Raw genomic sequence first — 25,120 nt, 5'->3', positions numbered from 1 at the left:
AGTGACTAAAAATGGCTATGAAATTAAACCTAAATGATTATGCAAAATGTATGCATCAACAAGACATATGCAGGGCTTTATCTGGTAAGTAAATCAACTACCCGCTTTGTTCTATCTTCCCTTTTATCTTTCAAGTTTGTCTCTGTACTATATGCAGGGCTGGAAGGAAGTTTATAAAACTCTTGGAACAGACATTTGGAATCAATTTTTCAGTTTCAGAAGCAATCAGAATTTCCAAAGGAAACTGATTGTATATATCAGCAAAATGGGAAAATGGAAAGAGAAAACGAGGAAGAGGTTGAAAGAGAACGAAAGAGAGAGAGCGTGTCCTCGGTGACAAAACAGAGAGGGCTTGAGAGAGAGACCCCCGATAACTCCACTCATCTGCAGCCAAATTCCGGACATCAATTACCGGGAAAACGATCCAAAAATCAGATTTGAAGCTTTTTATTTTAGAGAGAGACGGCGTTGCTCGTCATTGCCATCTTCTCTTCCCCTCATTGGCATCTTCTCTTTGACACAAATAATTGGTGGCGGTGGAAGTGGATACAACAAAGACAAATGAAGTAACAATTAATCATCATTAGATGGAGTCATTAGCCACATTAATTAGATGGGAAAATTAATATGAATTTTGAATTTTGCTAGATTTAGTAATTGATTACTATTAACGAACATTTTCAGAGTGAGTTACAAAACTTTTATATGTTCATTCAATATCTTGTATTTTCTTTTTGTCGAATTAATGAGTTATACAGTTTTTATAGGTAATTTTTATAATTTGTCTCTCAACTTCATTTTTATCCCTTAATTTTAATTTATTATTAAAAAATTCATAAATTTTAATTTTATTTTATAAAAAAATCCCTCTAACTTGTAATAGCAAGTTCGTATATTATAAAAACCCTTCCAGGTTATGGTGTAATGTTTATAATTTTTGGGGTAAAAATTCTCATCTTTTCTCAAAAAGCATGTCGTTGTAATGACTTTGACATTTTTTGATAGGTTCATATAGTAATTGAAGCAGTCAATTTTTTTTTTTAGTGTAAGAAGAAACAAATTAAAAGATAATTTTATTTTATTTTTAATCTAAAATTTTATTCTACAGCATGTTAAGAGGATTTTCATAAAACAAAATTAAAGTTCAGTGATTGTTTACTAATAAATTGAAATTAAATGATAAAAATAAAACACGAAATCAAGTTTATAAACGAACTATATAAGTTATCCCAATTTTCATATGATTCATTTAGATAAAAGTTAATTCGACCCTCTAAAATGAAAATAAGTTGTGTCAAGAATGAAATATTAAAGTTGGGTCGATTAGACCATGAAGTACCAAATCGAGCTAATTCAACTAAATCATTTATTGTGTGCTACAAGTGCCGTCAATTAGACCTTGGAATTGGCTAATTGGGTTAATTTAACACAATTTTTTACTGTTTTATGTGCCTGTTCAAGGACTAAATATAAATTTTAACATTTCATAATTTAATTAATTCTCAAAGTTTATAAAAACTGTAATAATTTGATCATTGTCTCTCCATGCAATTTATCTCTTATGCCCTACATTTTTACACTTTACCTCTAAAAAAACACAACAATAATAGACGAAAATTCAACTAGAAATTAAAATAAAAATATAATCAATTTATTTTTTTTACTCTCTCAGTGGCGTCTTAAAATGGAAAATCAAAATCAAATATTTAACAGTTTCAAAATAAAAAACATTTGTTTCCAATATTATCTTTGGAAAATTATTTTTTAAAAAAAATATTAAAGGAAATTAAATATACGGACTTATTATAATTTATTACTTTCATAAAATATTAGGGACCAAAATATAATTTAACATTTAAAATCAGTGGCCTTCATGCACGTCTCTCTCCTATGTATTTTGCACAATAAAAAATTAGGGCAAATTGGCTCAATAATTTGTCAATTTCTGGTACAATTGATCCAATTTTTGCCTTTTGTGTTTAATTTAACTTTGGTGTCAAGTTCAAAAAGCAAAATTGACCTTTATTATTACTTCATTCACTTTCTGTATTTATCAATTTAATTTCTGTAATCACAGCGACACTAGCTGTATATTCACCGTATTGACTCCCTAATCCAAGGATTTTTGAATTAATATTTATGTTAATGGGATTTTAGAGGTGAAGCCATTGATGACTTTTCTTCCATACAGATGTGAGATATCAGTAGGTAATTAATTCCAATTGAAACATTTGTTCTGATTTAATATGGACTGATTTAAGATGATTTTGCCATACAAAACTTCTACTTCACAAAAAATTAGCAAAGCACTTGAATTTATTTATTTCTTTTTTTTGGGAACACTTGAATTCATTATATATATATATATATATACACGCGCGCGCAATTACATTCTTAAGAAGAAAAGGAAAATGAAAAATACTTTCTATTGGTTCCAATGTTAAATTAATGATATATATTTATTTTATATATGTATAAGTGTTTTTACATTTATCAAAGTTTAAAAAATAAAAAATGACTTCTTCTTGTATAAAAAGGAAGCCATTTTTTTCCTTAAAAATGACTTAATTTTTCCTTTTAATTAGAAAAATATTTTCCGTTAGCCAATTTTTTGGAATAATCCAAATTGTAGATATTTTCTGTGAAACAAATGGAGCCTTAAAATATATTAATTATTCAATTTGTGGACAAGCAACTAATATTGTTCAGTGGTATGGTCTTGCTTCCAAAAGTGAAACAAGTAAGAAAATGATTTTAGAAAGAGTTGATAATAAAGCAGCGGATTATTTTCATTTATGTGCATATATAATGAGTTTAAAAATCTTAATTTCATCTCTTATAAATATGTAGGGAACAGAAAATTACTTCTATGGAGCCTGCAGACTCAAAGGATGCAGTTTTAATTAGCCTCTCATATCCTCTAGGTGACTTGCTGGAGGGTAATAACATCTATTCTAAGTTTTATTGAATCTTGGAGGGTTATGCTTTTCTTATTTCATCATATTTTCTATTAATATCAAACTTAATTGGTATGGATTGGAATAATGCTTCTGTTTGTCTTGGAATAAAAGCTCCCTCATTGTTCTTATCCTCCCCCAACTCAATCAAGTACCCAACCTCACCAAAAAGGAAAAACAAGAAGAGAAGTAATGGAAATACTTTGCTTCTTATTTGTGTTTTCTTTTTTATTAAAAGAGAAAATACCTTGCACATCATGAAACTTTTGTATGACTTACACAATAATATTTAAGAACATGCATTAGACCTTAATATTAAAAATATTTAAGAATGTGAAATACTGATAAGTTTTAGTTCAATGGAATTAGAATTGCCTCTGGACCTATGATGTTTTGAGTTCGAGTCTCAATTGAAGTGAAATAACAAAAGAAATACAAATGCAATTATCCTATAACACAGATCAAATCAAAATGCTTCATGAAATTAGGGAAGAAAAACTGTTAAAGAATATATATAACACATCTTAAATGTAGTATAATATTGTTGAATTTTGATAGTTGTCCAACTAAGTGAATCATGCTATGCATGTCTCTCTAGGAACTTGCTTCACTAAGAGGCAAAGGAGGACATCTTTGCATATTCTCATTGCACTTTTATTTATCCTATTCGTTGCTTCTACCTTTTCTTTTGTATAAAAAGGGAGAAAAAAAATACTTTGCTTTTGCATCTTCCCCTTAGAGAATGTAATGCTCTCTTCAAGACCTTATATATATTGGCTGATTAATTATGGACTGCATCATCTCTCAAAAATACACAAGTTTCCCTTAACTTCCTTCATTTTCATCTTGCCTAATTTTTAGTCATAATCTTTTCATAGATGGCTGAACAAATCCCATTCACCATTGCAGAAAACTTATTATCAAAGTTGACCTCATTTGCTTCTGAAGAAATTGGTTTGGTGTCTGGCTACAAAAATGATCTTAGGAGGCTTCAAACTACTCTCTCCACCATCAAAGTTGTACTCCTAGATGCTGAGGAGAAGCAAGAGGATAGCCATGCAGTGAAGGACTGGATAAAGAGGCTTAAAGAGGTTGTCTATGATGCAGATGACTTGCTGGATGACGTAGCAACTGAAGGTTTGCGAAGAAAGGTTGAAGGTCAGGGAAGAATTGTAAGGAAGGCATGCGACTTCTTTTCTTCCTCAAATCAAATTGCATTTCGTTTTAAGATGGGTCATAGAATCAAAGATATCAGAGAGAGGTTAGAGGAAGTTGCTAAAGATATGCAAACCTTCGGCTTTATAACTAGAAACAAAGTAGATATGCAAGTTAAGAATAATTGGAGAGAGACAGACTCCCCTGTATTGAAATCAGAGATAATAGGAAGAGGTGAAGATAAGAAAAAAATCATAAACTCATTGTTGTGTCCAGACAATCAAAGCAATGTTTCTGTAGTTGCAACTGTTGGTTTTGGTGGCTTAGGAAAGACTACTCTTGCCCAATTAGTGTATAATGATGAGAAAGTAGTGAATTATTTTGATTTGAAAATATGGGCATGTGTTTATGAGGAGTCAAATGTTGAAATGATAGTTAAAATCATCCTTAAAAGTGCAAATGTTGAAGTGTCTGACTTGTCTTTGGAACAGTTGCAAATCCGCCTTAGAAAACATTTAGAAGAAAAAAAATACTTGATGGTCTTGGATGATGTGTGGAATGTAGATTATAGAATTTGGGGTCAATTGAGAAAATATTTGATGGATGGTGCAATCGGAAGTAAGATTTTATTAACAACTCGTAACAAGAGAGTTGCTTTAGCTATGGATGTAAACTCTCCATATGCTTTAGGGGGCCTAACAGAAGATCAGTCATGGGATTTATTTGAGAAGCTAGCATTTAGAGAGGGAACAAGTAGAGTGAATCCAAATTTAATAGAAATAGGAAACAAAATTGCAAAGAAGTGCAAAGGAGTTCCATTTGCAATCAGAGCTTTAAGAGGCATAATGCAACTAAAAAGTAGAGAAAGTAATGAATGGATGTCTATCTTAGAAAATGAGATATGGAAGTCATTTGAGGATGATAGCGATGTTGGTCCAGTATTGAAATTGAGTTATGATCACTTGCCATATCATTTAAAGCAATTTTTTACATATTGTGCAATGTTTCCTATGGATTATGTGTTTGATAAGGATATATTAATTTATTTATGGATGGCACAAGGTTATCTTCAATGCTGGAGTCAAAGTGGAAATGAAAGTTAGTGGAAATGAAAGTTTAGAGGAGATTGGCGATGAATACTTCAATAAATTATTATTTAAGTCATTTTTTCAAAAGGATGAGTGTTGTTATAAAATGCATTATCTCATCCATGACTTTGCACAATCAATAGCAGGGGATAGTTGTTTTGTAATAAATGATACTACTAAAGATATTCCTGATAGAGTCCAACATTTGTATTTTGAGGGGTTGCCTTCCAAGGAATGGTTGAGGAAGTTCAAAAATAAGGAGTTGAGGACATTTTTTTTTTCTTGTCAATTAGATATAAATTTAGATAGTATTATTTCAAATTGTAGAAGTTTATGTGCATTGAGTTTATGTTGCTGGCATATTAATGGATTGCCAGATTTAATTGGAAAGTTGAAGCACTTGAAATCTCGAGAAATTATAATATCAAATCACTTCTCAAAAGTATTTGTAGTTTATATAATTTGCAAACTCTAATTCTCTCATATTGTGAGAATCTTAAAGAATTACCAAGAGATATAAGAAAATTGATTTGTCTTAGACGCCTCATGATTGATGAATGTTATGATCTTGAATACATGCCAGTGGGGCTCGGGAGATTAACTAGTCTGCAAAAATTATCTAGTTTTATTGTGGGAAGGGATCAAGGAAGGAGATGTTCCACATTGAACGAATTGAATAGCCTAAACCAGCTTAAAGGTGAAAGGCCTATTTGACTGACATTATTATTGAAATTGTTATTGAAAAAATTAATTTTTTTAAATATACTAGTTAGAGAGTGTTAAAAAATAATTAAAAATTAAATTTAATCAGTTTTAGTAATAAAAATACTAAAATAACAAAATAACTTTTTTCAAACTAATTTTCTCAATATCATTTAAAATGATACTTTTATTTAAAAAAAAATAGTTTCATCTCAACAAGGGCTTGAGATTTCTATTAAGGGACTAGAAAATGTGAAAAGTGCTGTGTTGGAGTCCAACTAAGTAAATCTTTAAGGAAAAGAAACACCTTCACTCCTTGGATTTGGAATGGGATGACACGGGAGATGGTGATAGTGGAAATAGTGAGTTGTTGTTGGATAACCTACACCCTCACCCTAACTTGAAACAATTGCATGTTAATTGGTATGGAGGTGTGAGGTTTTCAAATTGGCTTTCTTCTATCACAAATCTTGTCGTTATTAGTATATCACTATGTCCAAAATGCGAGCATCTACCACCGTTGGGTCATCTCCCTTCTCTGAAATCTCTCAGTCTTCACTGGTTCAATTCACTGAATTATATATCGGATGAGATGGCAGAATCTTCCTCTTTTTCATCTCCATCAACAACATTCTTCCCATCCCTAAAGATTCTTAAACTCTTTGACTGCCCTAATCTGAAAGGGTGGTGGAGAATATGTATGGACGCTGAGCTAGTGCCTCAATTTCCTCGTCTTTCTGAATTAGCCATTCGGAATTGCCCTAACCTGACTTTGATGCCAACATTTCCGTCTCTGGACATGAAGCTGTATCTTAGCAATGCCAACATAAGACCATTGCATCAGACATTGAAGATGAAGATAATGACTGCAACGGCTTCCACATTACCATCAACCTCTTCTTCAGTCACTGCTTCATTTCCCAGATTAAAGTCTTTGTATTTAGAAGAGATTGAGGGTCTATCATCTCTACCTGGAGAGTGGATGCAGAATCTCATCTCACTTGAGAATCTTTGCTGTTTCTGATCTATCAAGTCTGGTGTCTCTACCGAGGGAGCTTCAATATGTTACCACCCTGCAGCGTCTCACAATCTTCGGTTGTTCTAATTTGACAGCTTTGCCTGACTGGATGGGCAACCTCACATCACTTGAATATCTATATATCTCAGCATGCCCTAAAATGGAGTTGCTACCAAAAGGAATGCGTCAAATCATCAATTAACGACAGTTGACGATTCATAGTTGCCTCCATTTGTCTGAAAGATGCGGACACGATATGGCTGCAGATTGGCCCAACATTTCTCACATCCCAAATATCAATATAGATGGACGTAATATTCAACAGCAGGGACGCTATTTGCTGTATGAAGATGAGGCTTCCACAGGTTCGTACTTTCTTTCCTTCAAAAACATCATTAGGGCAGTCCAAAGTTTTCAAATCCTATAGATTCTTACTGTGTGTATAATTATAATGGAATAGCTAAAATAATGTCATATAAAAAAATCATCTACTTCTTCTACAGAAAATACTTCTCTCTATTTAGTAAGTTGATCCATTACATGCTCTGTTCTGTCTTCATTTTGTCTTTACTTTTGTTCCGATTCTATATGCAGAGGTACAACCGTAGAAGGATGATTCTACTAAGCTTTGACCATCCATCCGGCGATAGAACATATTGCTAGCTCCAATACTGGAATTATATGTTGCTCTTGCAAATGGCAAATTTATTACTTTCAAATTTTAGAAAGGTACAAGTTTTCTCACCTCAAAAGGAAATAATATGTTCTTAATTTCTTACCAGTTTACCCTCTTGCTGCACTTGAACATCTGGAGAATAGCTTATTGTCAAATATGTAGTTAAGTTGGATGGTTGGCACTTTCAAATTACAATTCTAGTGGAGGATATTTTTGGAAGTTTTCCGATTTGTTTCAGATTTTAAATTTACTTTTTTATTTCAATTGTTCCACCAATTAATTAATTATGAATGGCTCATATCAGTTTGATTGATGATACAACTCCGAATATTATGATTCTTCAAATTCTTAACAGAAATTCTGTCTGCAGGGAATAGAGGCAAATTATGTCTGTCCTGCAACAGATGATATATGGAAGTTGTAATTGACCTTAGGGATCTATTTATCCGCCATAATTCAGGTTCTTATCTCTTTCTGTTTGACTTATTTTTGAAAAAAAAAATATTTGCAATATCTTACATCCTTGAGGGCAATTTGTGATCTGATATTTTGAGAAAATTTTGCTGTAATTCTTTTAATTTTTTACAGGAATGAAGCGATTTTGAACTTGAAGCTTATCTTGAACCTATTTCCTTTTTCTATTATTACAAAGGTGTGAAATTTTAACTATTGCTAGAGCTACATTATATAACTCTCTTTCAATTTTAGAAGTTGATTTATTTGCTGAGTTATTTCAACGTGTTTGCAGTAGTAACAAAGCTAAGATTAAATTCAGATGAAAAGGATCATCAGCTGCTTCGACAAGATATCTTTCTCTCCATCTGGTAATTAATCAACTGCCTTCTTTATTCTGTCTTCACTTTGTCTTCCAGGGTCAGCAAGTTTGGTTCTGTTCTATATGCAGGGCTGGAAGGATGTTAAATTGAATTAACTTATGGATGTAGGGCTGTAGAAACAATTTTGCATTTTCAGAAGCAATGAGAACGTGCATTCTGTCTCTAAATTCTGTTAACTGCTCTTCCACTTACATTGCCACATCTCTACACCTTTGAGAAGGTAGCAACTACAGAGTGCATTGTTTCTCAATTGATGATGATGGAGCACGACTAACTACATTGTCATGTTCCCCTGGTCACTTAGGACCATGAAATGTATTATCACCTCCAACACTTTTGTAGTTGCATCATTCAATTGTATTATTTTCTTAGGGCAGTTAGCTTTGAATTATATTTTAATCTATCCTGACTGATTTTCTGAATTTAAGGCAATATATCCATGTGCTAATCCTGTAATCCTTGTAGGCAATGCAACATGGAGCAAGGTGTGAGATCAAAGCGACAGATCCTGGAACCTGGAGAAGTTCCTCTGGGTGAATGAGGCTAAAATTCTTAAATATTTTTAAGGTATAAAAACATTTTATAACTTTTCCTCACCTGCATTATGCATAAGTTGGTATCAGTGTTTTATAATGAAATATCGCTCTACATTGCAAATGGTGGTTTAAATTCTTATTATGTATTTTAATAATATTCAATGCCAGTTACGGAAATTTATGTGTTGCTACAAATTATGAAAAGTAGTGCATCTAATAATCTCTATTAGCATCCACTTTTGTGCAGGCACAGAGCAAGTGTGCAGTTTACGTGAAATGTAAGTGCCGTATGCTTTTAATTATTTTGTCAATTTATTTTTGTCGAAATGCTTGGTTTTGTAATTATATCACCATCTCTGTGGGTTCCTTCCATTGACCATCTAAGCATTAGGTTATAAAGGGAGCTTAACAGAGTGAATCTTGCACATATTCACTCTCTGCAATCACTTTCCAGTTCCGAAGTTTGAGTTGGGATGGTGTGACAGCTTTACACTGGAAAATGAGTGGTTATTAAGTCTTCAACTGCTGATACTTACAAATGCATTATGCCTCCGAAAGAAGCTGCTTTGCCATTGGTTGTGCTGGAAAGAAGAATTCTTAACTGTTTCTACAGGTATACATATTCCTGGATCTAGCTTTTCTTTTATGCAATTGTCTTTGATATAATTTTTGTAAGCTCAAAATAAGTGAATTAAGAGGTGTGAGGGTGAGAATAACTTGATTTGTTTTGTTTTCATAAATTGTTTTTGGGTAAATTATATTTGAAATTGGTTTCTAGGCTTCAGCTTAGATTAACCTTTTGATTTTCTTAATAGCCCTGAGCTATTGCACTTCTAGCAAATTACTGATGTGAAGGCAGCAAGCCAATTTCAATAGTTTGATGGCAAACAGATCCAGACTTATGTAACTTCTGGTTCATCTTCTTATATGTCTAAGCTTATGCTCCCATAGGTTGCATGTGCTTTCACAACCTATTGAAAAATCTTTTGGCAAGTAGTCTCTAATTTTATTATACCTTCTGCATCTAGGTGCTGCAATTTGGTGAAACTCCCACATCTTTGCTCAAAAGAGAAACAATAAAATGCAACTCCATCTCCAAGTCATTGAACAAGAAATACACACAGCTACTATGGGAATTGTCACTTGTCAAAGCTAGTTCTGGTTATGTCTTAATGAGCTCTGAAGATTCATTTTGTTTTGTTTGTTTACTTATACAGCTAGATTAATAGATTTTGTGATATTTTTAAAGTGTAAATCTATTTAATTTTATTTGCAGTCTGGAACTAAGTTAGAGGAATTTCTATGTTTATGTCAATTTCACCAATTAAATACATGGAAGTGTAGTTTAAATGTAAGAGGTTTTTTTTAGCAAAAAGTTGTTTTTTTTTTTATTTGACACACTGGGATTTATTTTTTTAGTTCTTCCAGTTGTTTGTAATAATAAAGCTAAGGTAAAATTGAGATGAAAAGGATCATTGGCTACTTCTACAAGATATATTTCTCCCCATCTGCTGAGAAAATCAACCGCCTGCTTTGATCTGTCTTCACTTTTTATCTTTCAAGGGTCAACAAGTCTGTCTCTGTAGTATATGCAAGGTTGGAAGAAAGTTTAAACAGCTCTTGGATCAGACATTTGGATTCAATTTTTCATTTTCAGAAGCAATCAGAATTTCCAGTAGATGTGAGATACTTCGTCTTTAATTTCTGGCAATTGCTCTTCAACTTATATTGCTGCATCTCAGCTCCTTCGTGAAGCTCAAGACTGCAGAGTGTGCACTGGTTCTCAATTGATGATGCAGTGCACAAAGGATGCTTCTGCTAACTTTTCACTGTCCATTGGATAATGAAGCATATTGATAGGTTCAACACTGGAATTACCCATTGCCTTCAATTGACAAGGTATCACCAGGACGAATTTATTCTCTTTTAAAGTAATGAATTGGAGTGCTTGCAAGACATTGGCTTCTTTTGAATTTTAGAAAGGTGTAACAACATCTTCTACCTTCACCTCCATTATTCTTATGACGATCTGTGCATCAGCATTTCAAAAAGAACTAATATGTTTTTCTATCTCTAAATTCTAGTTTAAAAAACTTTAATCTCTCACCAGTTTCAGCCTCTTGCTGCTCTTGAACATCCAGAGATTTTAAAAAAGATTCTACAGAAAATTTGATTTTTCAGAAACATATTTCCAATATCTCACATTACTTGTATTTGTACTTGAGAGCAATTTGCAAAATTTTGTTGTATTTTTATTTCTCTTTAATTGTGTACAGGAAGGAGCAATTTTGAAGTTGAAGCTTCCTAATAAAGATTATAAATCTTCGCTATAGTTCCTTTTTCAAGTATTACAAAGGTATGAAATTTTTACTCTTGTAGGCAAAAAAATTTAAATTTAACTTTATTGGCAAGCACTTCCTCCAATTTCTTTACTGAATTAATTCTTAACTCAACATTTTCTTTTTTGGATGCTGGGATGTATTTGCTTATCTCCCTTTAGAATCGTACTGTTTATAATCTATCAAATCTGGTGTCTCTACCAAGGGAACTTCAATATGTTACCACCTTGCAGCGTCTCGAAATCTGGTATTGTTCTAATTTGACAGCTTTGCTTGACTGGATGGGCAACCTCACATCACTTAGATATCTAGAGATCTCATACTGCCCCAAATTGGAATCGCTACCAAAAGGAATGCGTCAAATCAGCACTTTACTGGAGTTGAGGATTGATGGTTGCCCCCGAACACAATATGGCTGCAGATTGGCCCAACATTTCTCACATCCCAAATATTAATATAGATTGGCATGATATTCAACAGCATGGCCTCTATTTATTGGAAGAAGAAGGAGGCTCCTCTGCTTCCACGGGTTTGTACTTTCTACCTTCAGCCCTTTTTTTTCTTTGAATTTTAAATTAGCTTCAAAAAATCATTAGGGAGGCCAAAGTATTCTACGGTGTCATATAAAAAATATCATCCACTTCTTCTACAATAAATACCTGTCTCTATCTGGTAAGTTGATCCATTGCTTGCTTTGTTCTGCCTTCATTTTATCTCTCAAAGTTAAGGACTTGTGTTATGATTCTATATGCAGAGGTACAACTGTAGAAGGATGATTCTACTAAGCTTTGATTATCCATGGGATGATAGAACATATTGCTAGCTCCAACACCAGAATTATATGTTGCTCTTGCACACAGCAAACCTTTTTCTACTTTCGAATTTGAGAAAGGTATAAGTTTTTTTCACCTCCATGTTCTCATGATGATAGGTGTATATCAAAACCTCAAAATGATATAATGTGTTATTCTATCTGTGAATCCCATTTTATGAACTTAATTTCTCACCAGTTTTTCCCTTTTGCTGCACTTGAACATCTAGAGAATATTTTATTGTCAATTATATAGTTAAATTGAATTGTTAGCACTTTTAAATTACAATTATATTGGAGGACATTTTTGAAGTTATCCAATTTTAGTGGAGGGTATTTTGTTTCCCACCAATTAATTAATTATGAATGGCTCATATCAGTTTAATTGATGGCACAACTCCGAATATCATGATTCTTTAAATTCTGAACTAAAATTCTGTCTGCAGGGAATAGAAGCAAATGACATTTGTCCTGCGACAGATGATATCTGGAAGTTGTAAATTACTTTAGGATCTACTCATGCAATAGAATTCAGGTTCTTATCTCTTTCAGTTTCACTTATTTTTGAGAAAAATATATGTAATATCTTACATTACTTGTATTACTTCTTTAGGGCAATAAAGGAATGAAGCAATTTTGAACTTGAAGCTTATATTGAACATAATTCCTTTTTCCATGATTACAAATATATGAAATTTTAACTATTGCAAAATCTACTTTAAATAACTCTCTTTCAATTTTAAAAGTTCATTTATTTGCTTAGTTCATTTCAATGTGTATGTAGCAGTAACAAAGTTAAGGTTTAATTCACATGAAAAGGATCATCAGCTGCTTCTACAAGATATCTTTCTCCATCTGGTAAGTAAATCAACTACCTTCTTTATTCTGTCTTCACTTTGTCTCCCAGGGTCAACAAGTTTGGTTCTGTACTATATGCAGAGCTGGAAGGATGTTGATAACTTGAATTAACTCTTGGAACAAACATTTAGAATCAATTTGCATTTTCAGAAGCAATAAGTATCTGCATTCTGTCTATATTCTGTCGATTGCTCTTCACCTTACATTGCCACATCTCTATCCCTTTGAGAAGCTAGCAACTGCAGAGTGCATTGGTTCTCAATTGATGATGATGGAGCACAACTCACCATGATGTCATGTTCGCCTAGCCATCATGCTGCAATCCAGCCACTTAGAAGTTAGGACCATGGAATGTATGACCTCCAACACTTTTGATGTTGCGTCATTCAGATGTTTTTATTTTCTTAAGGCTGGAAGCTTTGAATTATATTTCCTCGCCTACACTATGCATGAGTCGGTATCAGTGTTTTATAATGAAATATTGCTCTACATTGCAACTGGTGGATTGACCTCTTGTTCTATATTTTTATAATATTCAATGCCAATTGCAGAAATTTACGTGCTGCTACAAACTATGGAAAAAAGCGCATCTAGTAATCTCTATTAGCATCCACTTTCATGTAGGCACAGAGCAAGTGTGAGTTTACCTGAAATGTAAGTACCATATGCTTTTAATTATTTTGTCAATTTATTTTTGTCAAAATGCTTGGTTTTGTAATTATTTCACCATCTCAGCTGGTTTCTTCCCTTAACCATCTAAGCATTAGGTTATAAAGGGAGCTTAACAGAGTGCATTACACTGGAAAATAAGTGCATTATATGTAACTTCCGGTTCATCTTCTTATACGTCTAAGCTTATGCTTCTGTAGGTTTCATGTGATTTCACAACCTATTGGAAAATCTTTTAGCAAATAGTCTCTAATTTTATTTAACCTTGTGCATCTAGGTGTACAGCAAAGGTTCATTCTCTTGGTGCTGCAATTTGGTGAAACTCCCACATCTTTGCTCAAAAGAGAAACAGTGAATTGCAACTCTGAGCCATTGAACAAGAAATACACACAGCTACTATGATAGAAGATTTGTCACTTGTCAAAGTTATTTCTTGTTATGCCTTAATTAGCCTAAAGATTCATTTTGTTTTGTTTGTTTACTTATACAAATAGGTTAATAGATATTGTGATATTTTTAAAATGTAAATCTATTTTATTTTATTAACAGTCTGGTACTAAGGGGAATTTCTATGTTTATGTCAATTTCACCAGTTAAACACATGGAATTGTATTTTAAATCTAAGAGGCCTTTTTTTTTTTGTTTCCATTTGACGCACTGCGATTTATTTGTTTAGTTCTTTTCTAGTTGTGTGTAATAATAAAGGTAAGGTAAAATTCATATGAAAAGGATCATCAGCTACTTCTACAAGATATATGCAGGGCTTTATTTGGTAAGTAAATCAACTGCCCGCTTTGTTCTGTCTTCACTTTTATCATTCAAAGGGTCAACAAGTTTGTCTCTGTACGATATGCAGGACTGGTAGGAAGTTTATACAACTTTTGGAGCAGACATTTGGAATCAATTTTTCATTTTCAGAAGCAATCAAAATTTCTAATAGATGTGAGATACTTTGTCTTTAATTTCTGGCAATTGGTCTTCTACTTATACTGCTGCATCTCAGCTCCTTTGTGAAGCTACAGACAGCAGAGCGTGCATGGGTTCTCAATTGATGATGAAGTGCATAAAGAATGCTTCAACTAACTTTTCACTGTCTATTGGATAATGAAGCATTTTGCTAGGTTCGTTGCTGGAATTATCCACTGCCTTCTTTTAAAGGAACGAATTGGAGTGCTTGCAAGAAATTGGCTTCTACCTTTCTTCACCTCCATTATTCTTATGATGATCTGTGTATCAGCACTTCAAAAAGAAATAATATGTTATTCTATCGCTAAATTCTAGTTTAAAAGACTTTAATATCTCACCAGTTTAAGCCTCTTGCTGCTCTTGAACATCTAGAGATTTTGAACAAGATTCTACTGAAAATTTTATTTTTCAGAAACATATTTCCAATATCTCACGTTACTTGTATTAGTACTTGAGAGCAATTTGCGAATTTTTGTTTTATTTTATTTCTTTTTAATTGTGTACAGGAAGGAGCAATTTCGAAGTTGAAACTTCCTAATAAAGATTATAAATCTTCATTATGGTTCCTTTTTCCAGTATGACAAAGGTATGAAATTTTAACTCTTGGAGGCAAAAAAATTTAAATTTAACTTTATTGGCAAGCACTCCCTCCAATTTCATTACTGAATTACTTCTTAACTCAACAATTTTTTTTTTTTTGATGCTGGATGTATTTGCTTTTTTTTTTTTTTTTTTTCAATGTATACTTACTGACAAAGCTAAGGTGAAATTCAGATGAAACAGATCATCAGCTGCTTCTACAAGATATATTTCTCTCCGTCCAATAAGTAAATCAACCGCCTACTTTGTTCGAGTTCCACTGCTGGAAGGATTTTGCATTCAATACATTTGGAATCAATTTTGCATCTTCAGAAACAGTAAGCATTTGCAATCTTTTTTGGACCAATAGATGTGAGTCGTTCTGTATAATTTTCTAGAGTAGTCAGCTCTTTAATATATCTTTATTCTATCTACAACTCAACTCAACTAAGCCTTTATCCCAAAAATTTGGGGTCGGCTATATGGATTCGCTTTCTCCACTCTGAACGATTTTGGGTTAAATCCTCAGAAATGTGTAATGTTTCTAAGTCATGTTGTACTACTCTCCTCCAAGTCAATTTAGGTCTACCCCTTTTTTTCTTTCTATCTTCTAACCTAATGTGCTCTACTTGTCTAACTGGAGCCTCCGTATGTCTACGCTTCACATGACCAAACCACCTCAATCTCCCTTCTCTCAACTTATCTTCAATTGGCACCACTCCTACCTTTTCTCTAATACTCTCATTACGGACTTTATCTAGTCTAGTATGTCCACTCATCCACCTTAACATTCTCATCTCTGCAACTCTTATCTTAGATGCATACGACTCTTTCAGTGCCCAACACTCACTACCGTATAACATAGCCGGTCGTATGGCTGTACGGTAAACTTTTCCTTTCAATTTATTGGGAATCTTACGATCATATAAAACTCCCGTGGCACGTCTCCACTTCAACCATCCGGCTTTAATCCTATGACTAGCATCTTCCTCACATCCCCCATCTACTTGAAGGACTGAGCCTAGATATTTAAAGTGATTACTTTGGGACAGTACCACTCCATTCAAACTAACTCCTTCCCTATCACCAGTTTGGCCTTCACTGAACTTGCAATGCATATGTTCTGTCTTCGTTCTACTTAGCTTAAAACCCTTTGACTCTAGAGTACTTCTCCAAAGTTCTAGCTTTCTATTGACTCCTTCTCGTGTCTCATCTATCAGAATAATATCATCCGCAAACATCATGCACCAAGGAATACTCTCTTGTATATATTTCGTCAGTTCATCTAAAACTAATGTAAAAAGGTAAGGGCTTATGGCTGATCCTTGGTGTAATCCAATTGAGACCGGAAAATCTCTTGTGTCCCCTCCCATTGTGCGCACAATAGTAGTTGCTCCTTCATACATATCTTTCAATACTTGTATGTACCTAATAGATACCCTCTTTTGTTCTAACACATTCCATAAGACTTCTCTTGGAACACTATCATAAGCCTTCTCCAAATCAATAAAAACCATGTGTAGATCTTTCTTCACGTCTCTATATTTCTCAATCAAGCTTCTAATGAGAAAAATCGCTTCCATAGTTGAACGACCGGGCATGAAACCAAATTGATTGAGAGAGATAGAAGTATCATGACGTAGTCGATGCTCCACAACTCTCTCCCACAACTTCATAGTATGGCTCATGAGTTTAATTCCCCTATAGTTTGAGCAACTTTGTATGTCTCCCTTATTTTTAAAAATAGGTACTAAAATACTCTTCCTCCATTCATCAGGCATTTTCTTTGAGTTTAGAATCTTATTAAATAATTTAGTTAACCATGCCACTCCCATATCTCCCAAATACTTCCACACTTCAATTGGTATTTCATCGGGTCCACAGGCTTTACCCACTTTCATTCTCTAAAGATCTAATCTTTCTAGTATAATTTACATTCTTTTCTATTGTTCTATAATCTATATTCACGCTATTACCATTTTGACTATTATTAAAGAGATCATTAAAATAATTTCTCCATCTTTCTTTAATGTCCTCATCTTTCACAAACACTTTTCCTTCTTTATCCTTAATGCACCTAACTTGATTGAGATCTTGACATTTCCTCTCTCCTCCTTGCTAATCTATAAATATCTTTCTCCCCTTCTTTAGTTCCAAGTTTCTCATATAACTTTTCAAAGGCCTGTGCTCTTGCTCGACTAACTGCCTTTTTTGCCTCTTTCTTTGCTATCTTGTACTGTTCATATGCCTCATTATTATCACATTTAGGTAATTTCTTATACCATTCCCTTTTTCTCTTCACTGCCTTTTGTACTTCCTCATTCCACCACCATCTATCTTTTGATGGTGGTCCATGTCCTTTAGACTCTCCAAGTACTTTTTTAGCTACTTCTCTAATCTTTGATGCCATCTGTATCCACATATCATTGGCCTCCATATCCAGCTTCCATACTTCGGACTCGAGAAGCTCATTTTTGAACTTCACTTGCTTTACTCCTTTGAACTCCCACCACTTTGTTCGAGCTACACTATTTCTTCTGACCTTACTTGAATTGTTCCTAAACTTGACATCCAAGACCACCAGCCGATGTTGACTTGTTAAAGCCTCTCCTGGAATGACCTTGCAATCCTTGCATGGAGCTCTATTTGTCTTCCTGGTTAAGAGGAAGTCGATTTGGCTTCCATATTGCCCACTTTTGAAAGTCACTAAATGTGACTCTCTTTTTATATAGTAGGTATTTGCTAGTATTAGGTCGTATGCCGTAGCAAAATCCATGATGCTTTTTCCCTCCTCATTTCGACTGCCAAAACCAAAACCTCCATGAACATTCTCATAAACTTGCCTATCACTTCCTACATGTCCATTCAAATCTCCACCAATGAAAACATTCTCTTCATTCGGTATGCTTTGCATTAAATCATCTATATCTTCCCAAAACCTTTGTTTACTCTCACTGTCTAGTCCTATTTGTGGGGCATAAGCACTAACTATATTTATTGTTGCTCCTTCTAGTACTAGCTTTACTAGTATAATTCTATCTCCTACTCTTTTCACAGCTATTACTGCGTCTTTCAATGTCCTGTCTATGATTATGCCCACTCCGTTCTTGTTTCTCTCCTTTCCGGTAAACCACAGTTTGTACCCTGAATTACCCACTTCCTTACTTTTCTCTCCTACCCATTTAGTCTCCTGAATGCAAGCAATATTCACCCTTCTCCTTTCCAAGGTATCCACAAGCTCCATTAATTTTCCTGTAAGTGATCCAACATTCCAAGTACCAACCCTGATCCTCCTCCTATCCTGCTCCTTCCTAATTGGTCTCCTTCTATGATATCTTCTATTGTTTTCTATGTCTATCTTGTGTTCTGTTCCACTATTTATTCTACTATCTGTCCTATGGACTAACTTCTTTACCCACACCCGTCCATGATGTGGGAACCCTTGCTCACTTAACACCACACCCGGGTGCCGGTATGGCGCGTCGCTTTCGGTGAACGCCCTACATCCTTGCATATTTCTCACTACACCCGGGCTCCAATGTAGCGCGTCGTTAGTAGAGGACGCCCCAACGTTTATATCATTTGAATCCATATCATAGGGTGTGACGAAAATTTTTACGCTGGTTGTCACCTACCGCAACCCTCCTCCTTTATCCGGGCTTGGGACCGGCTAAGCGTAAACTACTTAGGCGGAGTTATCTTTATTCTATCCTAACAGGATTTTTCGGAATTTAATTGTAATATGTTCCATGTGTTAATCCTTGCAGGCTACACAATATGCAAGTCATAAGATGAGGACCCAATGTTAAGCAAGTTTTGAGATCAAAGCAATCAATCCCCAAGGTCTCACTGTGATTTTTGAAAGGTATAAAAACATTTTTCTAATTTGGTCTCTCCTGCATTTTTTATAAGTTGATATCAGTGCCATATAATGGAGCGCTTTTGAGAATAGAGGACGCCATGAATTCCCTGGTTCTTCTTTCAGAATAAGATGGATGCCAAATGTCTTAGAGAAGGAGCAGTGGGGACAGTGGATGCCATGAATACCCCAGTTCTTCTTTCAGAATAGGCAGCTTTTGACTCAGCTGTGAAGGAATGGTCTGCTGTCGTGACAAAAAGGCTTCAGAATAGGCAATGGTAAATATCACATGACCTTGCAAATGGTGGTTTAGCTAGCGAAGAACTAAATGGATCAGACGTTTAATTACATGTATTAATTATTAATACACGTAATTTCTTTGAAAAGTGGATTAGTTGTAAATACCGCAGAGAGCTAAAGACCAACATTTTAATTCAGCAACATGTTCATCGGCTAGTGAACCAGCCGCTCCACAGGCCAAGCCATATTCTCCACCCAAGAATCTAGGCAATCCATATTTATAAGAAGGAATTGGGTGGCTTCTGACTAGTTTCTTGATAACGTATTTCTTTAAGCATTTTGCTACTTAAAGACTTTTCATGATGGCTGACAGATTTACACTGGAAGATGCGTGGGTGTCTTGTTTCTCTTCAACTGCCGGTGATACTTACAAATTCACTGCACTTTTGGAAGAAGCTGCGTTGGTTGTGCTGGGAGGAAGAATCCTTAACTCTTTCTACATAACCCTTATCTGTTTCTACAGGTATATATACATCCATTGATTTAGCTTTTCAATGAGTGGAAATAGTCAGATTTTTTCACAAGTGTCCTTTTCACAAGTGTTCTTTTCACAGCTCCTCTTTTCTTGTTCTTTTCACAAGTGTCATCATTAGTGCGCATCCATTAGAAGTCCTGAGCTATTTCACATCTGGAAAAATACCAATGAGAAAGCAGGAAACTGATTATAGAAATCTGATGGTAAAAGAATCCAAAATTTATCTCCCTCCTTATGTACTTTCCACTTCATGTTCTTATATGCCTGATCTTATGTTTTTACAGGCTGCAAGATGTGCTTCCATGAACTATTTGGAAATGTTTAGCAAATAGTTTCTGAAGTCATATTACCTTATGCATCAGTCTTGGAGCAAACATTCAGTTTCGAGCTCCAACTGGTTAAACTAAGACTTAACCAATTGGTATGAGAATTTGTGATCATTGAACTAGGAATATGCACAGCTACCATGATAGAGGCATTTCAGAGCTTGTTTTAACTTATAGTGGTTAAAAGTAAAAAAGATCACTGGATTAATGAAGTAATGACATTGGAAGTGCCAATGCCACACCAAAATCCCAGAAGGGCTTCAGCTCATTACCACTCTGCAGTGTCTCGATTTGAAAGCAGTCATACTTTGATGTCTTTAGCAGACTGAATGGCCAGCCTCACAGCATTGTTCAGATTCCTCTGATTAAAAGAAATCTCCAGTGAGTAACATCATGCAAGTGGGAGTAGTCTAGTTTACGTTGTTATGGAAGTGAATTTCCTGCTTTTTTTTCTAATTTTTCACGTCTCCTCCTTCCAGGAACTATTGAAAGCATTTTTGGACTAGCATGGGAAATGGTTGCCCCTGAATTCTTAAAATTTCATCACTTGCTACTCTTGCTGAAGTTACATGAAAATGAAGGAGCCTTGCCCCATGTAGCTAGCGAAGAGCTAAATGGATACGGTTCATTACATGTATTAATTGTTAATACATGTAATTTCTTTGAAAAGTGGATTAGTTGTAAATACTGCAAAGAGCTATAGACCAACATTTTAATTCAGCAACTTGTTCATTGGCTAGTGAACCAGCCCGCCACCGACCAAATCCATATTCTTCAGCCAAGAATCTAGCCAATCCTAGCTAGTCACCAAACCCACCTCAAATCGTCCTGATGAAGTTTTTCTAGGCAGCGTAGAAGTGAGAAACAATTGAACTGAGAGTAGGGAATTGCGGCTGCCAAGCATACCTCTGGTTTCTCCGACAACCAGCCAGCCACTTCTTTGCCTCCTTAGACGCTGAATAAACCTCTCCTAGCTGCATTTTCGCTGACCAAGAGGGAAGAAAATCGAAGCTTTGAAGGATTTTTTTGAGGGCTTCAATTTCCGCTGTGCATGGTGGCTGCCATTGTAGTCCCCAGCAGCTCAGCTACCTATAGAATTTTTAATTCTAAAATGGTGATTTATGAATCTTTGTTGTGTGCATATAAATTGAGTTGTGGGTTTGAATGATATGAGTTAAATTGTGAATATAATTCAGCACATTAACGCTCTGCAAAGCCTTGAAATCCGTTGGTGTCGTAATTTGTTGTCTTTGCCACACTGCAATCTTTAAGAGTCTTTGATTTTGATTCACTTTCGGAAAGATGCAAATAAAACACTGCTTAGTATTGGACCGAATTTGCTCACATCCCAAGCTTGGACTTTCGTCCCCATGATTCCGTTTCCCATCCCCGATAAGCATAAAATCGAGTCGAAAATTTTATTAAAATTGATTAACTAAATAAAATTATTTTAATTTTTTATTTAATTCAATATAGTGTGATTTTACTCGTAATTTGGTTCTTTCAAATTTTTTTATAATAAAAGTCAAGTTATTCAGTTTTTGAAATATTTTAATTAAATTAATCTAATGATCACTTTGTGTTTTTTATTATGATTTGGTTAGAAATTTGAATATATTTTTTATGGGCGTAATTATTATTCTACTCAAAAAGTCTAGTGCAACTCATATATGTATATTCTTTCACTTTGCTGCTTTACACCTCTCCTTTTTTAACTGGCCATGCATAATAATTCACTTTCTTATTATTCCCCACCATCATTTCTATGATTTCATGTTTTTCCTTTCTTAATTAATCATTTTTAACCTCTTTAAACATATCAACATTATGGGGGAATTTTTATTTTTAATTTTAATGTTTTTATAATGAAATTTATATATATAATAAATAATAAAATTTATGTATTTATATCTTGTTTTAAATAAAATTTATCATCAATACAAAATACATGTTGAAGGATTATTTCATCTAAAACAAATAATTATAACAGAATTATGCTAAGTTTAATTAAACTAATATGAAATGCAAAAAAAAAAAAACAATTAAGAGTATATTTCATTTAACTTATAAAAAATAGCTCATAAATATTATGTACTTAAAAATTAATTTAAATTTATATACATTTTAAATTTTAAATAATTAAAGTGTTTATAAATAATTAATATATTTAATAAAAAATAATTTATAAATATATTTATTATTAAAATAATTAAAAATAATATTAAATATAATAAAAATAAAAATAAAAGCAGAGGTAAGAAGGAGCTCAACAATTTTGACTTGGTGGTCTAGAATCATGAAAAAGAAAATTGATTACCAAGTACTTTTTTTTTTCCTATTTTTATTATTAAAGGAAGTGGATAGGACCTTTACCTTCTTTTATTTATTACTTTGCAATTTAAAAAAAAAATCTAAAATTTAATAAAAACAGAACAATGGTGCTGTAAAGAATGGAAATTGGAATAGATGGACAAAGAGAGAGGAACTTCCCAATAAACAGAGATAAGAGATCATCAGTAGACATTGAAGATAAAAATATTTTTTAATATAATTGACTTTAATACAAATTTAAATGAAAAGCTTCAAATTCAAATTTTTTAAGATAAAATTATTTTTTTATTATGTAGTTCATTAAATATTATTCGATCAATTATATTTATATTAAATAAAAATATTTTATTTTTTTATTTTTTCATTGAAGAGCTACAAAGTTGAATATTTCTAATTTGTATAATTTAATTTTTAACGAAAAACTTGCCTTACAAGAAATTTGTATAATAATAAAATAATAATTAATTACGATTACAATTGAGTGGGAGAGAATAATATGGAAAGAAAATGAGAAAAAATAATAAAAAATGAGAGAAAAAGTAAAAACATATAAGTAATATCAACTTTTTTTTATTATTAATATATATGCTAAAAAAATATATATTATTAATTAACGTAAAAAAATATATTGGTAATAAAAATATTTTTAAAATTATAAAAACTGCCATTAATTTTTCTATGTTTCCTTTGAAATAAATCATTTGTAAAAAAATAATTCAATTGAATTCTCACACAATCATATTTGATTTTTATTCTTTTATATTATAAGAAAATTTTAAATTAAAAAGAATTAATTTTTTTAATCCAAACATGAGAATTAATGAAAAAAAAAAATCAATCAATTGAATTGAATTCTTATAAAATTTTGGTTTTTAAAATAAAGGGTTAAAAGAATTGAAAAGTTTAGCTCACATAAATTAATAATAGAATTTTTAATCATTTAACGATACAATTGAAATTTTTTATATAAATTACAGTCATTATTAAATTTATAAATATAAAGTATTTAAATTATATAAAGGATTAATTACTTTTAAATTCATGAGTATTCGTTGTCATTATTATTAATTTATTAATCCTTGTATCGTGATAATTACATTATTTGGTCTATGTATACGTTCATCACATGAGACTAAGGCTCCTATTAAATGTGTTCATGGTTGTCAAGTGATTTAATTTCTTATCAATGTATCTTTTATATTAGCTTTGTGGCTTCTGTATAAGGCAAAGGGGACATATTTTCGCATATTCGTTACTCTGTATCTTTAATTTATTGTATTGATTGCTTCTACCTTATGTTTTTTGATCTGTTCGATAATACCAGCTATTCTAGTAATCGTTAATTATTTTAATATTTATTGGCTCTTTTACCAATTGTTAAGGATTAAACATTAATTGATAATTGATTAGAAATTTTGATTAGAAATCTATATAATGATTTAAAACAAAAGTGTTCAGAAAAAATAATGCTCTATTCCAGACCTTATATACATTGGCTGATTAAATATGGACCGCTTCATCTATCACAAATCCACTAGCTTTCCTTAACTTTCTCAATTTGCGTCAACTCTTACATTGAGTTATGATAACCTGTCTAAAACATTGCTTTTGCTTACTGCTCAGTCTTTCCAAAAGATTATGAAATTCCTCTTCAAAAATTGCTATATCTTTGGATGGCACAAGGGTATATTGAGTTATCAGATCCAAGCCTAAGTTTGGAAGAAATTGGTCTTATATATTTAGGGATCCAAAAATCATAAAGCATATATATTGCTATAAAATTTCTAGGTTTTAAATTTTATGTAATCAAAATTAAATTGCTATTTATTTTTGCATATTGAAACCAACGTCAACCCTTTCACAATATTCACAGAAAACAGTTCAAAATTTATATAAGGAATTGTAGTGATGATTTCCTAAACTTGAATAATGAGAAATTCAGTGGAGTTCACAATTCCAAGAAGTTGGTAAGGATTTTTCCTTTAGGGAAAATCAGATAATACTATTGACCTTGACTTATTTACAGCCACCCAAAATTTTTAGTGATAATAGGCCAACTTCTATGAACTTTTTAGAAAACAATTTATGGACTTTTTAATGTATTAGATCTTAGATTTTTTAAATCATGAGCAACTTTTTTATTTAACATCAGTTGCTCAAAATGTATACATCACAATTATAAATATTAAATTTTAATTATATTAATTACTTGTATATATTAAAATATATAAAATACCGAAATAATATTATGTGAAATTTAAAATATGAACATCTAGAATGTAAAGTTTAAAGTACTATAGACTCTGATACCATATAGATAAAATAATCTATCTATTCCATTGAATAGTTTGGTCTTATGCGCGTAAGGAATTGTAATGAAGATTTCCTAAACTTGAATAGTGACATTTTGGAAGCTGATGAGAAACTCAGTGGCTCCATTGAATAGTTTGGTCTTATGCGCGTAAGGAATTGTAATGAAGATTTCCTAAACTTGAATAATGACATTTTGGAAGCTGATGAGAAACTCAGTGGCAGTGGAGTCCACAATTCCAAGAAGTTGAAGGGGAATTTCCTCTTGTGAAAACTCAAATAATACTATTGCCCTTGACTTATCTACATTTCTTGTTTCTAACATTTCT

At 32.8% G+C, this 25,120-nt stretch overlaps 2 protein-coding genes across 2 annotated transcripts in view; both read left to right on the top strand.

Moving 5' to 3' along the window:
- The window catches only part of LOC131172633 (putative disease resistance protein RGA4), a 58,784-nt gene extending 44,516 nt beyond the window's left edge, over positions 1-14,268 (top strand). The window contains exon 4 of the mRNA XM_058133971.1: positions 13,923-14,268. The gene's annotated coding sequence lies outside the window, so the exon portion shown is untranslated. The remainder of the gene's footprint in view (positions 1-13,922) is intronic.
- Positions 3,836-6,926, top strand: LOC110647549 (putative disease resistance protein RGA1). The gene is made up of 2 exons (XM_058133466.1): positions 3,836-5,050; positions 6,198-6,926. The coding sequence occupies exons 1-2, from the start codon at positions 3,836-3,838 to the stop codon at positions 6,924-6,926; spliced, it is 1,944 nt and encodes a 647-aa protein (XP_057989449.1).
- Positions 14,269-25,120: the final 10,852 nt, after the last annotated feature.

Source organism: Hevea brasiliensis, chromosome 14 (assembly GCF_030052815.1).
Source record: "Hevea brasiliensis isolate MT/VB/25A 57/8 chromosome 14, ASM3005281v1, whole genome shotgun sequence".
NCBI lineage: Eukaryota > Viridiplantae > Streptophyta > Magnoliopsida > Malpighiales > Euphorbiaceae > Hevea > Hevea brasiliensis.
This window is presented reverse-complemented; position numbering and strand designations above follow the sequence as displayed.